The sequence below is a fragment of the Diabrotica virgifera genome, chromosome 5, assembly GCF_917563875.1.
Source record: "Diabrotica virgifera virgifera chromosome 5, PGI_DIABVI_V3a".
Classification (NCBI taxonomy): Eukaryota; Metazoa; Arthropoda; class Insecta; order Coleoptera; family Chrysomelidae; genus Diabrotica; species Diabrotica virgifera.
Window position 1 is genome coordinate 78,140,437 of NC_065447.1, and position 15,891 is coordinate 78,156,327.

At 34.7% G+C, this 15,891-nt stretch overlaps 1 protein-coding gene across 1 annotated transcript in view; it reads left to right on the forward strand.

The window, feature by feature from the left end:
* The window catches only part of LOC114337621 (probable JmjC domain-containing histone demethylation protein 2C), a 1,249,253-nt gene extending 1,242,990 nt beyond the window's left edge, over window positions 1-6,263 (forward strand). Inside the window, exon 8 of the mRNA XM_050650161.1 lies at window positions 5,455-6,263. Coding sequence (XP_050506118.1) covers window positions 5,455-6,200 — 746 coding nt within the window. The 3' untranslated portion in view covers window positions 6,201-6,263. The remainder of the gene's footprint in view (window positions 1-5,454) is intronic.
* The last annotated feature ends 9,628 nt before the right edge of the window (window positions 6,264-15,891 follow it).

Genomic DNA, 15,891 nt, shown 5'->3' on the forward strand with positions numbered 1-15,891 from the left:
AAATATTATTTTATTAAAACGTAATGAAAAATAAATAATAAATAAATCAATACAAAAAAACTACAGCTACATTAATAGCATAGGCGCAAAATTTCTGGTCAATGCTTTTAAAATGCATTATTTTTTTCGATTTCTGAGAAAACTAATAAGTAGTATTTAAAAATTTAAACGCAGAATGAAATATTACATTATTACCGAGGGCCGAAAATCCCTGAAGATAATTTTTATTATAATAAGTTACAGGGGTGAAAGAAAAAATGAATATTGAGTGTGATTTTTAATTTCAAATATTTCATTCAAAAGAAACATTTTGTTTATTCTAAGGGACTTTCGGCCCTCGGTAATAATGTAATCTTTCATTCTGCGTTCAAAGTTTTCAAAAATATTTATTAGTTTTTTCAGGATTCGAAAAAATGAATACGTTTAAAGATTATTTCAAACAGACGTTTACTTAAGCACTGCACTACATAAAATGAAAATAAAACTAAATCCTGCGTGAATTAGCTTTCATAAGTTTAAAGACTAAAAACTAAAAACTCATAAATAACATCGGAGGGCAGACGGTTTCTGAAATTTGAATTGGATTAGTATGTCTTAAGTGGAGGCACTTGTGCATTTAAATTCTAAACAAAAGAATTGGCACATGTCCCTTTTGTCAAAAGATGAAAAGTATCGGAGGTCGGATGTCACTAACATTCATCCAGTATTAAAATTTGGGTGGAACCAAAGAAAATTAATGTGTTGTTGGTGTTGGCAATATATGGATGAGAAAGATTTAGTAGATGGTAGATACACTGAAAAATATACGCAAATATCCGATTTATTTAAAGGTACGAAGAAGATACGACAACTCTCAAAAAGGTACGCAAATCGGATAATTATCCGCCAATTGGCAACACTGGTTTAAGGAGACCCGGTCTCCTTAGCGCTGCACATCGCTTAACGCACACGCTGCCCGGAGATCGGGCAAGTGAGATTTTTCGGCCAGCAGCCTCCTCTGCGGATTTTAGGATCCTGACTACAAATAATGAAAAAACTAAAAGTGCGAATTGTGTGATGAAATTTGGTATGTGGGATTAGAATAATATTTGGAACAACTTGTTTAAATAACTTTTTACGATATCTGTAATGCAAAGCAAAATATTGGTAATTTACCGTGTTTTTGCATTCGCAGAGTAAGCCGCTTTTAGAATTAAAAAAATTCAGTTGAGTATCTTAAACAATGTAAACCTTCAACCTGTATGGACTCCAAAACTTCAAATCTGTATTTATTTTGATATGCATATCTACTTACAGAGATAGAATTGTTAACAAATAAGCGACACAAACTTTGGTAATACACTTTTACAATTATACTAACTATTTTTAAAATGATATTATATTATGAAATAATTATGAATTATGACGATATTATAAAATGTAAATAAAAAATGGTCAAAAAAATGGGGCCTTAAATTAGATTTTTTTGGCGGATTTTTTTTGCTAGTGGAAATTTGTCTAGATAATTTACAGTTAGGTATAGCCTCTCCTATTGAAAATATCACGAGCCGCCAATGCTTACACGAGACTGTCACATTCGAGTTAAATGTTTAAAATAAAATGCAAGGACGAGATGGAATTCAATATGCCTATACAATTGAAAGGAACGAAATCAGCAGACTAAATTGTTTAAATCTTCTCGCATTGAAAATTCATTATTATAATTTAAGTTCAGCTTTACATCCCATCTTAAACCAATCCGTTATGTGGACTCTTGGACTCAAATTTTAAGACAATGAAATTTCTCAGTGAGTCAAGACAGATGGACGTTAAGGAATCAGCAAGAGCAAGGGCTGTTTTACAATCTACTAACATAGAGTGGCGGATCCAGAAAATTTTTTTGGGGGCTTCAACCATGATCTTTGACAAATTTAAGACGGAATCCAAGATGATTTTTTGGATTGCCTTAAGCTTATCCACATCCATCTTGGCTTCTAGGAATCCTGTTAATACTGCCAACAGAAGCAGCAGCTTCGCTGAAAGTCACACCTTCGGTTCTTGGCGTTTTCCTTTTGCGTTGGTTATCGGGACCTTTGACATTCTCAGTTTGTTTAATGGCTTTGACGACGTCTCTTTTATCCTTCGGCGGCTTTGATGAAATTGGCCTTAATTACAGCTTTTTGGGTTGTATGTAATCTTGGCCTTGTTTTACTTACTGATTTTGGCGTTACAGCCTTAATCTCGTCTGTCATGAGATCAACGTCTTCAAATGCTGCTACTCTGTCAGGTCAGATTTTGCGGTTTTTCAGCTATGGATACTTTTTTAAAACCTTCCGGGTTTTCGGCGTTCGGATTTTCTCTAGAAGTTCCCAGTTCAACGGCTTTAGGAATCATGGTTTTGGCTTTTAGAGTTCTTTGGCCTTTCGGCATCGGGAACCCTTTGGTCCTGAATTTTTTTTTTTTTTTTCGTTTTTCCACCGTTTTGATCCCACGTGTAGCTTGGGAAAGACAGTCCACCAAAATAACCGTTTGTGACACTGTTACCCTAGTGCCTTATAGCCTTCACACCGGTGTCTTAAGGAATGGTAAATCGACTAAAAAGATGTCAGCGTTAGAATTATAGTAGAGGAGCGAAATGTGCTAAATGTGCAGTCACTGGAGCGCTTTGGGGACCTATTGGGTTGTGAAGAGTAGGTCCTAAAACCAAAAAAAGTTAAGTAAATTTTTCCATTCTAGTGGGGACTTTCCATTTTTAATTTAATTTTCCATTTCCAACAATCGTTTTTTCCGATTATAGCGCCATCTATCCATAATTCGAAAAAATGTTTCGTATAAAAGTTTTTCGAAAAATTTGGGACTCCTATTCAAGATTTTAAAGTAACCCCCCACCCCACCTCCGTGGGGGTCGTGTTTGTATCATTCGATAGATTTTTCAAAAATATTGATTAAGAGTATTTTGCAGTTTTTCGATCTAATGTTTATTTTGCGAAATATGGCGGGATTTGTATTTAAAATTTTAAATTTACCCCCCACCCCTCTCTGTGGGAAGTCGTGTTTGGTATCATTCGATAGATTTTTGAAAAATATTGAACACGTATTTTTCAGTTTTTCGATCTAACGTTCATTTCGCGAATTATTCTCTTTTTTTTGTGAAACTTTTGAACTCTCCCATTTCCTTACGCCCCGCTCAAATCGTCAGATTTTTGAAATAGTATACACTGTTTTGCATGTTTTTAACTTACCTTATCTTAATCTGACAATTTCGAGTATTTTTAAGGATAGATTTTTTTTTCGGGCCCCCCTTAACGAACTCTCCTGTGTTAAGAGCTAATATATGGTGTGATATGGTAGAGGTACATTGCAGGGCACCAGGTTTCTCCCCATATTATAATCTGACGCGCTCGAGTAACTGCAAAAATCCCAGCTTGGGCTCCCCTACCATTATATCTGAGCCGAATTGACATGTTAAATATTTATTTGCTAGGTATCCAATTGGCAAGTATTCATCGTTACTTAAGCGGATAAACGGGTGGTCATGTGCTGTGGAGATTTTTTTGTCTTTTATGTGTCATCTTGTACAAGTTTTATTAGGCTTCAACAAAAAATATTTCTTTAGTTCGGTTAAGGTATAAACAAATCCAAATTATATTGTAATAAATACAATAAATTTATTACTGGATATACAGTGATGAGCGGGCTAATAACCGGCAAAATAACGCAAAAGGTGGAAACATAATACGTTGTGAAATAAAAAGAGATGAAACTAGTAGAGGTGTACAATTATTAATAGGAACCTTCCTAATTTACATTACAATATATAGTTTCCCACCTTTAGACGTATCGGAGTAGTATGACAACTGTCGCTGTTAAATTTTATAAAATTCTCCGGTCACAGATGTCTAGAAGAGGGGAAACCATGTAATGTAAATTTATATGTTCCTATCGATAATTTTAGATATTTACTTGTTTCATCGTTTTTATTTCACAACGTATTATTTCTTCTTTCTTCTTTAGTCCATTTCTATCCAACTTTGAACATAGGCCTTCCCCAAATCTTTCCACTTCCGTCTGTCCTTGGCTGCGCTTTTCCAGTTAGTATTATGCTTTCCATCTTTTGCGTTATTTTGCCGGTTATTAGCCCGCTCATCAATGTATGCGTTGATGCATAAAAATAGTATTCGTGTCCTAATAGTATCTAAGGATTGAAAAATAGTGCTGCAATTAAATGAGTATAACTACATCACAAATGTTAAAAATTATTTTTTCTATGGATGCTATACAATGTGCAACTTCTCTCACTACCATACATTCAAAACGAACAATTTCTCAGGCTGTGAGAAAAGTCTGCCATTGCAGTGAGAAATATTTTTTCTCACGGGTTCCATACGTAGAATCTCGGTTTCCTTGGTAACATGCACAATACAAACACAAATATTTTTGTCAAATAAAATGTGTCAAATCAAAACTTACCAGGAGTTACCTTTCAAAACTGTTCAAATATAACTGGTAACTATAATTTTAAATAAATAAAAGTATATAAATATTAAGAATATTAAATACATACCTGCATATATGTGTATAATATGTATTTTATTTCAATTTTGGCATATAATCCACATAAAAGCACCTAAATTATTTAATTTTGAAGTTTGAACTCTTGACAAAAACGCATCCGTAGAAAAAGTACAGTGTACAACACGTGAGAAAACGACATATTTCTCCCTCGCAACAAACTTCTGCGCTCGTGAGAAATATGTCTTTTTTCTCTCTTGTTGTACAATATACCATTAATGTCAGACTGATATACTATTTGACAAATAATGACACGATGTCAACGTCAGTTAAATATGATATATTTCCGTAGAGCGTTATTTTTAAAAATAATACCTATTCAAAGAAGGAAATAGTTATCAAGAAATTGTGGCATGAAATGTTACTTATTGCTTACTAAAATAATAGTATAGAAAAAATTATAGAATTATACACGTAAAATTATACTATTATTTTACACGCCACTGAAATTACTCCTCTTTCTCCTCAAATTCCGTAATAATCCACGAACTTTGAAATGAATCACTGATAACTATTTCGTTCTCTGACTATATGGGGCCTCTTAAATTTACGAATAATTTGACAATAAACTATTTTCATTCGTAACTCATTTTAAGTTTATTACGAACGTATACAAACATGAATACGAGTCTAGCTGACACATTTTGAAAATAAGCCATCAAAACGGTTTCGTCGACATGATCCACGCACTGTTTCGTCAGCCTAGTTTTGTTCAAAATTCATTATAATTTTTCTCATATAAAGAATATTTAGTCGGACATTAAACGTTGAAGGCACCACGGGTATTACGGATAATAACGCTTTAAAGCTCTAGCGTTATCGTCCTTATAATACCCTTGATACCTTAATAACTATAATCAATATTTTTTGATAAATATATACAATTAATTCATTTACTTTTAGATGAAATCGTCAAAACTAAATGGAAGACATTAAGAGATGGCTACAACAAATATAAAAAACATGTAAAACAAAATACTGCCTCTGGAAAAATAAGTCACCCATATATCTGGAGCTCCCAGTTAAGTTTTTTAGACGATATGAATGCTACAACTTCCAATAACACATCATCAGAAAACAAACCATTACAATGTTCAAGAGAAGCTACACCTTCTCTAGAGTCAAATGACTCTAGAGATATAAACTTTGTAGAACTACCATCATTCAACTTGCCTGTGGAAGAAACATCACTGCAATCATTCAACTTGCCTCAGGAAGAAAAGTCACCGTCTGAAGTGGATATTGCGGTGTCTACATCACAAGTACGAATAGAATCAAATCAACCAAAGAGCAAAAAACGACCTCTTCAAGGAGATGTAGATAAAGTTATTGACTATTTACATGATAGAAAGAAAAAAAAGCAAGATGGAATAGATCTTTTATTTTTGAGCTATGCAGAGACGTTCAGAAAATTGTCTCCAAGACACCAAGTTCATATAAAACTTGAATTAGCGAAACTATTTGCGGATGCTGAGTTGGAATGCTTAGAAGAAACTGTGGATATAAAACCATCATTCACGGCATTATCATCACCGAGCCATTCTACAATAAGTTCCAGTAATGCTAATTCATCTCAGCAACAACCAGAACAGCATAATCCATTCCAAGATGTAGATCAACCTGAATACTATTTACCAGATCATTGTTAATATTTGTGTAATTTTAATTGTCTAATAAATTTGTTTTAATATAATAAAAAAATGCCTTTTAAACATGTTCTTCTTGATTCCCTATTTGACTACATATACCCTTTGGATTAATTACTTGTCAAAGACAAAAACGGGAAAATATTGAAGAATGAAAAGGAAATAGTTGAGATATGGATCGAACATTCAGATAAGTATATGCCAACAGAATAATAGAACACAAAATGGAAAATAAAGAAATAAAAGAAGAACTCAGCTTAACCGAATCGGAATTCACAAAAAAAGCGGGAAAGCAGCGGGAATAGATAACATTAGGTACTACAAAACTACTGAGAGCAGATAGAGAAACATCGGAAGAAATCCTGTACATATATACTAATAAACAAAATATGTCAGGAAGAGAGAATACCTGATGATTGGAAAAAAGGTATAATTGTAAAGATACCCAAGAAGGGAGATCAAACGACCAAATGCAAATTGCAACAATTGGCGAGCAATAACACTACTATCTACAGTGAGTAAAGTCATGACAAGGATGATACTAGAAAGGATGAATGAAACTATAGACCAGTTGTTAAGACCAAACCAAGCGGGCTTCAGAAGTAATAAAGCATGCACAGATCATATTAACACATTAAGAATCATTGTAGAACAAACAATAGAAAGGCAGAGCAAAATCTATATAAATTTCATTGACTTTAAAGGAGAAGATTAAAAAGGTTCGAACATTTGTAAATAGATGCCTTAGTCCAGCAGTTCCCAACCTTTTTTAGCTTGAGGCACACTAACTAAAAACTTGTTCAGCCACGGCACACTTGGGTAAATAATCTCTATAATGAGTATAATCATAATGTATTGTTATGTGAATTTATGTACGGCACACCTACAGGGACGTCAGGGCACACCAGTGTGCCGCGGCACAAATCGGATAAGTAAAAAAGAAATTTGGAGAAAAACTTATCAAGAGCCGATAGCCAAAACGATCAATAGACGCAAATGGAAGTTTATTGGACACATTCTCGAGAATGTGTCCAATTCTCAACTCTCGAGACATATTTTTATAACATTCTCGAGAAGTATGTCTACGATCATGTTATGCGAGCTTCACACTCTTCGCCAAAGTTACTTCGCCAAAGTTGACCGAAGTCCGAAGTACCTCTCTACACACTCGTTCTACTTCGCGAGGAACACATTCAAGCGGTGCGATACCGACAAAGATCCCTTTGACTCGGACGCGCCAGACCGACAGAGAACGGAAGTAGAACGAAGCGAGGCAAGGTTGCAAGAAGTGGCCGTCTACACTCTCGTACTTTTTTAACTTCGATCGACTTCGGCGAGAGTGTAGACAGCGTTTTATGCGAGCTCCACACTCTCGGCGAAGTTACTTCGCGAGGAACACATTCAAGCGGTGCGATACCGACAAAGATACCTTTGACTCGGAAGCGCCAGACCGACAGAGAACGGAAGTAGAACGAAGCGAGGCAAGGTTTCAAGAAGTGGCCGTCTACACCTACACTCTCGTACTTGTTGAACTTCGAGCGACTTCGGCGAGAGTGTAGACGGCGTTTTAGATTTGGTTGTTTTACAAGTTATATGCATTAATCTGAACCAGGAATTGATTTATAAGTTTTACTGAGACCTTCCCATGCAGTTGTTTTAGTATCAAACAAATAAAAATACCAAAGTATACTTTATTTACAGTGCCTACGTGACTTACAGCGAAAAACTATTTATAGCAACATACATGATTGTTGTGCGTACTGCTATTGTCGGTTTATTAATCAAAACACATTTAATGCGCTATTGTTTTCCCATCGACAGTTGTAAATTAGTACTCAACGAGGTATTCGCTCGCATAAACCATTTATTATCCATTCTGAGGCATCGGCTTCCTGTTCCAACTCACAACCCACAAGCAAACTGATATCCGCATCGTCCTATTGATGAGTTAGTACAATCGAATTACGACACAAACTCTTGGTTACATAAACGTAATATGCTAGAATTATGTTGATGTTTTCTTAATATGATTGGTATGCAAATTATTGAAACATTCAATTTTGAGTCTCAGATAATAGTCTAAGATCCCACTGCAAAATCATTACGTTCATAACGTACATAACGTAATTAATTAAAATCACATTTTTATATAAATTATTTAAGAATAGGAGAATAGATACATTGATAACAAGTTGTTGTGGAAAAATGGCCGCACATTAGGGTTGCCAGCTGTTAAAAACGCGAGGTATCAGAGATAAAGTGAAAAAGAACTAGCGCGCAAAGTCACTGGTTCGATAAGGTTGACAAGGTTGATGGCGAATGCAAGTTGTTAAATCCGTCTTCTTGTCAAACCAGTGGCGTTGTGGGCTAGCTCTCTTTCATTTAGAGCAAGGACACACCAGGCGGCGCGCGTCGAGGCAGCTTAAGACACATGGCGCGGTGTAACGGCGGCAGCTATGCTACGATTTAAAGTATTTGTATTTCGTTGTTGCCAAATTTAGTCGCGTGTTGGCTGCTGTACTATGCGATGTCTGAAAGTTATGACGATGTGTCTTTTTAAATAAATGCAAGTTTACTTTACCTTAGATTAAAGAAAAAAAGAAACGCAGATATTGAATACATTCTATCATAAAGGAACGAAAGTATAAGGAATTTTTTACACATTATATAACGAAATTAATATAATAAAGACTCAGAGAAGTTTTTTAATTTTACAAGAATGTCTAAAAAATCTTTTCAGGAGTTAGTAGTAAGTATTAAACACCCATGTTCAAGAAATAACACCGTTATGAGGGAAAGCATATCACCCTAAGAAAAACTATTTATAAAGCCAACAAGAGGCTGTCCATTCTATGGTACGCCACTGAGCAAATACAGGTGTTAAATTGATGCCTCTTTATTATACCCCATTAATTGGGAAATAGTGATGTTTCACAAATTAATATTAACAAAAAAATTATTCAAAATAAAGTCAAAGTACGTATCGAGAAAGACGAAAACCAGAATATACAAGTAATAAGAGCAACAGTCACCTACGGATGTGAGACATGGGTGCTAAATAAAACAGAAGAAGAAATGATAGAAAGTTGAGAACGGAATGTACTGAGAGCTATTTTCAGGGGAAAGAATACAGATAGAGAAGACGACTGGCATAGAAGCACCAATCAAGAATTAAGGATGCTTTACAAGGAACCAAGTATAACAAGATACACAAAGTCATAAACAATCAGGTGGGCAGGTCATGTCGAGGGGATGGATAAGGAAAGAATGCCAAAGATGGTACTGCTGCGAAGACCAATTGGGACTAGGAGACGAGGTAGACCAAGAAAAAGACTGCAAGAAAATTTCAGGAATATAATATGGTATCGATAGAAATTATACACTGGAAAGAGAAGGCGAAAAATAGGACATTGTGGAGAACCATGGTTCAGCAATGTTTACATAATAGACATCAAATAAAATTATATTTATAAGTTATTAGTATAAATTGTATTATGTAATTTTAGTAAAGAAAAGAGAGACGTTCTCACAAACAATTTATTTTGCAACTGACGACCGGTTTCGCTGTCTACAATATTCACAGCATCTTCAGGTCACAGTAAAAGTAAAATTAAATGCTACAAATAACAAAAAACCAGAGTTAGTTAAGTGGTCTGGTTGAAATCAAAGGGTAATGATCAAGTCAATATTAAAGTATATATTTATGCATACATATAAATACTCACATGTACGCAAATATGGTGTATAACCCTCACACTCACATACATGCACGCATTCATATGTTGTGGCAACAAAAGTATGTTGAGTATAAGATATACACTTACTTTCCGGTATAAGGGAAGAATATAGTAGTATTCAATATCATACTTTTTCTCTGTACTATGCTAAAGGGAGAGTTGGTAGAGGGACAGATTTGAATGTAATATATTAACAAAACATTGGCAGGATCTTGATGGGATTAGTAAGGAAACACGACATTAAACCGTGAAACCAAAAAAAATTGTTAGTTATATATAAAGTGATGTTATTTTTATATTTTTAATTAATAGTGTATATTTTTATTTAGTTTGGGATTATTAGATGTTGTTCTGGATGTTCAAGAACTTATAGATGTAAGATTGGTTGTGCAATTTTTCTAAACAAGTTTGGTCAGTTGTGTAATAGTTTGTGGTGTGATTGTGAAAATATTTGATTTGATTTGTTGGAAATATTGAAATTAAATTGAACAATAGTAATTAGGTAAAATTTGCTAAAATTTTAATATTAAAAGTGTCAAACAATAAAATCATTAATAACTAATTCAGAATTAAAGTCAAGTGTAAAGGTAATGTAGTAAATGAAATTAAATTTATGGTAATATAAAGTTATGATCATCTGTACAGCAATGAGACTTTATGAGACATTACTAAAAAAGTTGGAAAAAAGGTAAATATGAAAAAATAATAATAGATGAAAGATCTTTCATTTGTGTTAATATCTGTTGAATTTAATAAATAGTTGAGTAGATTGAAAATTAATTTTAAAAGATTTTTGAAAAAGTTACCTGGTTGAACTGAATTATATGGTTTCTTTGTAATGTTAAAAAAGTTTTTGAAAAAGTTTTTTTTTCAAAAACTTTTTTAACATTACAAAGAAACCATATAATTCAACTCAACCAGGTAACTTTTTCAAAATCTTTTAAAATTAATTTTCAATCTACTCAATTATTTATTAAATTCAACAGATATTAACATAAATGAAAGATTATTATTTTTTCATATTTACCTTTTTTCCAACTTTTTTAGTAATATCTCATAAAGTCTCATTGCTGTACAGATAATCATAACTTTATATTACCATAAATTTAATTTCATTTACTACATTACCTTTACACTTGACTTTAATTCTGAATTAGTTATTAATAATTTTATTGTTTGACACTTTTAATATTAAAATTTTAGCAAATTTTACCTAATTACTATTGTTCAATTTAATTTCAATATCTCCAACAAATCAAATAAAATAAAAAAAAAATTTCACAATCACACCACAACTATTGCACAACTGACCAATCTTGTTTAGAAAAATTGCACAACCAATCTTACATCTATAAGTTCTTGAACATCCAGAACAACATCTAATAATCCCAAACTAAATAAAAATATACACTATGAATTAAAAATATAAAAATAACATCACTTTATATATAACTAACAATTTTTTTTGGTTTCACGGTTTAATGTCGTGTTTCCTTACTAATCCCCTCAAGATCCTGCCAATGTTTTGTTAATATATTACATTCAAATCTGTCCCTCTACCAACTCTCACTTTAGCATAGTACAGAGAAAAGTATGATATTGAATACTACTTTATTCTTCCCTTATACCGGAAAGTAAGTGTATATCTTATACTTATACTTGACATACTTTTGTTGCCACTACATATGAATGCGTGCATGTATGTGAGTGTGAGGGTTATACACCATATTTGTGTACATGTGAGTATTTATATGTATGCATAAATATATATACTTTAATATTGACGTGATCATTACCCTTTGATTTCAACCAGACCACTTAACTAACTCTGGTTTTTTGTTATTTGTAGCATTTAATTTTACTTTTACCGTGACCTGAAGATGCTGTGAATATTGTAGACAGCGAAACCGGTCGTCAGTTGTAAAATAAATTGTTTGTGAGAACGTCTCTCTTTTCTTTACTACAATAGTATGGACTCACACATGCAACCCATTCATTATTTGTATTATGTAAGATTGTAAATACAAGGCATGTAGAGCATAATTAATAAAACAATAAATAAGGTAAGATAACTGTTTTTTATCTTTATTTTTATGGAGTCAATAATTTTATTTTTATTAAAGTCAATCCTTCTGACAAATAACTCAAGTCAAGTCAAACTGGTCAATGGTTACAGATTTGAAAATTCTGTTTGACTGTTTGTCAAATTAGATTCAAAGAGTTTGAAAAATAATTTATTTAGTAGATTACTTTTTTCCAGATAGAAATGTACCTAATTAAGTTGCCCTTTAAGCTATAAGATAAAAAAATTAAAAATACAATGAGTCCCATATAAAAATAATTTGATATGGGAGTAAAAATATAGTTCGAGTCTGTAATTTCCATCATTAAACAAGATTTGGCAACACTCACAACAAAATTCGCTAGAAAACAGCTCAAACGTCTGTGTTGTACCACGAAACACGCATATATGATATGATATGCCGTCGAAGTCGTAAAACCGCTTGGGCGACATGGTTTCTAGGATGGGTCGCGGGAACCCCGCTCCAACGAAAATTTTAAGAGCGCCTGGTGTGTGTCACTCAGTCACTGCATCAAAGTATAGTAAGGGATCCGTCGCTTTCGACATCTCAGCGGAGGTTCAGCCGACGTACGCCGTCCCGTCTGTGTTAGCGCTAAGCGCTAACTCTAACACAGCTCGCTAAGCGAGGTATCTCTGATACCTCGCGTTTTTAACAGCAAGCATCGCTAAGTTATAGAATGTTTGTACGAGAGAATATTTGACTCTTAGCTCTACATTGCGTGATGTAAGCAAAAACATAGGCTATTCAGTGCTGGGACGATGTCTCAGTCTTCTGTGGCTGAACTTGACTACGATACACGATACACTCAACTACTACGATGGAATAACGACTGCTTGCATTTTGTACGGTTGAACAGCAAATCAAATTTCTTTTAGAAACAGCTAAACAACTCTTAAATAAATTGAAATATTCCATAAATGTCGAAAACTTTATGAGTGACGTTCACGCTTTTGATGAGCGCTGCATTTCGTATTTAGAATTGTGGGGAAAGATCTTCGACGGAGCCGAAGATTTTAAGTTGATCTGCTTGAACATGAACTAACTCGAGTATAATCGAAAGCAGCAGAATCATCATCATCATCAACCCGTACGCGTCCACTGCTGGACATAGGTCTCCCTCAGCTCTTTCCATCTTTCTCTGTTTTGTGCGGCTTGCATCCAGTTGCCGACAATACGTTTCGGATTGTCAGCCCATCTGGTTGGTGGTCGTCCTCTGCTCCGTAGTGCTTCTTCTCGTGGCCTCCACTCGACAATACGTTTTGTCCATCGGTTGTCTGACAATCTGGCGACGTGTCCTGCCCAATTGCACTTGAGCGACGCGATTCTTTCGACGGCGTCCGCTGTTTTTGTTCTACGACGTATTTCTTCGTTTGGGATTCGGTCCCTCAGGGAGACACCCAACATCTGGCGCTCCATAGCCCTTTGAGTTATGCGAATCTTGTTCACTACCTTTTTTGTGAGTGTTAATGTTTCCGCTCCATAAGTGAGTACAGGCAATACACACTGGTCAAAGATTTTCCTTTTCAGGCATATGGGTAAGTCCGATTTAAATACATAGTTCAGTTTACCAACCGCTGCCCAGGCTAATCCTATGCGACGTGGGAGCTAGCACGTCTGGTTATCTCTTCCCAATCGAATTTCATGTCCCAAGTACTTATAAGATGCAGTCTGCTCAATATTCATTCCATCAAGAACAATATTACGATTTAGCACCAGATTAGTCATTATTTGCGTCTTGTTGATGTTAATCTTTAGTCCGACCTCTAAGGAAGCGTGATATAACTTGTTCAACATTATTATTGCATCATCCATACGATCGGCTATAAGGACGATGTCATCTGCGAATCTCAAATGACTGAGCTTCTCTCCATTTATGTTGATACCATATTCGTTCAGATCTGCCTTCTTAAAACTGTGTTCTAAAAGGGTTGTGAACAGCTTTGGTGAGATGGTGTCTCCTTGCCGTACTCCTCGCTGTATACAGAATTTATTTGTTTGTTGATCAGATAGTCTTAGCCGTTGCGTTGTGGTAGATATATTTTATCATGTTAGTATAGCGATAATCTATTCGGCATTCTGTCAATGCTTTTAACATTTTCTGCTGGTTTATGGTATCGGACGCTTTCTCGTAGTCCACGAATATCAGTGCCAATGGTTTGTTGTATTCCGCAGACCTCTCGATCAAGTTTTTTATTACCAGTAAGTGGTCGTTAGTGCTGTATCCGGATCTGAAGCCAGCTTGTTCTCTAGGCTGATAGAAGTCTAACGTAGCCTCCAGTCTCTTTTTGATAATTTTTGTAAAAAGTTTATATATGTGTGATAGCAGACTGATAGGACGGTAGTTTTTTAGATCTGTTATGTCACCTTTCTTGTGCAATAAAACAATGACTGCATTGTTCCATTGAGAAGGCGTTTTTCCTTGGTAAATGCATTCGGTGAAAAGTTTGGCCAAAACCTGGATAATTTTATTTCCACCTTGTTTGATTGCCTCGATCACTACTCCGTCATTGCCAGGGGATTTATTATTTTTCATTTCTGAAAGTGTCTTTTTAACTTCGTATGGTGTTACTTCTGGCATTAATTCTGATCCCTGGTTTGTGATTTTGGACAGGAGCTGATCTTGCCTTGCGTTGGTGCTCTCATACATTTCGCGATAAAACGATTCGACAACCTTAAGGATTTCGGCTCTATCCGTAGCAATGCTGTTGTCTTTATTTCTTATTCTGTACATATTTTTGTTGCCAATGTTATTCGTATTTCGCCGCAAAACTTTTAAACTTTTGTTTTCTTGAATTATTTGAGTTATTTCTCTTGTATTGTTTTCTCTTATGTTTTTTCGGATTGACCGGTGGATATCTTTATTTAATTTCTTCAGTGTTGTGTAGTTGGAGTCGTATTTTTCCGTCAGTTGTCTTCTTTTACTTATTAACTCTTTGGTATTTTGGCTTAATTTTTCTTTATGGGTCACGACCGTCGGGCAGCACTCCCTTTCTGTTTCTTTTGGTGCTTTCGTTATGACATTATTTGCTTGTTCAATGTCTTCTATGTCGTTTTCAAGGTCTTGTATACGTCTGGTTAGTACATCTTCATAGAGGTCGTTGTTTTCTGGGGGAATCCGTTTCTTCTTTCGTGTTTTGAAGATCATCTTTGTTCTTTCCAAGTTGACATTTAATTGTATCCTTGCTCGGATTAATCTGTGGTCGCTTCCTATCGAAAATTTGTTAAGTACTTCAATATCTTTAATTATTTCTTTTCTGTTCGTTATGATAAAATCTATCTCATTTTTGACACTGCCATCTGGGCTTATCCATGTCCATTTACGCTGAGGCTTTTTATCGAAAAAAGAGTTCATCACGGATAAATTTTCCTGGTGTAAGAAGTTAAGCAGTCTTTGCCCTCGTTCATTTCTTTCGCCGTAGCCATACTTGCCCATTGCTACTTCTGCATCATCTTGTTTAAAGCCCATTTTCGCGTTTTTTCGCGTTAAAGTCGCCCATAACTATTGTGTAGTATGCTGGTGTAGTATGTAATGCTGTTTGTAGGTCGTCATAAAATATTTCAGTTTCTTCATCCGAGTGGCTAGTCGTTGGAGCATATGTCTGGATTATCTTAAGGTTATATCTTGCATTTAGTTTGAAGATGAGGTACACAATCCTGGGACTTAAGCAGCAGAATAATATAATTAAAATGCAAAAACCTCAATCGAAAACCCAAATAATAATTAATGAGCTATTTGATGGGGTGTTATTTGCAAAAGGCTTCTTCCAAAATTCTAATGAAGCTAGTTACTCCGAGAAATGGATCTAGCTATTCGCCCATTTTCACAAGCAGCACATTGAGGTGCCAAATTAAAAAAAAAATAGAGTTTGCTAT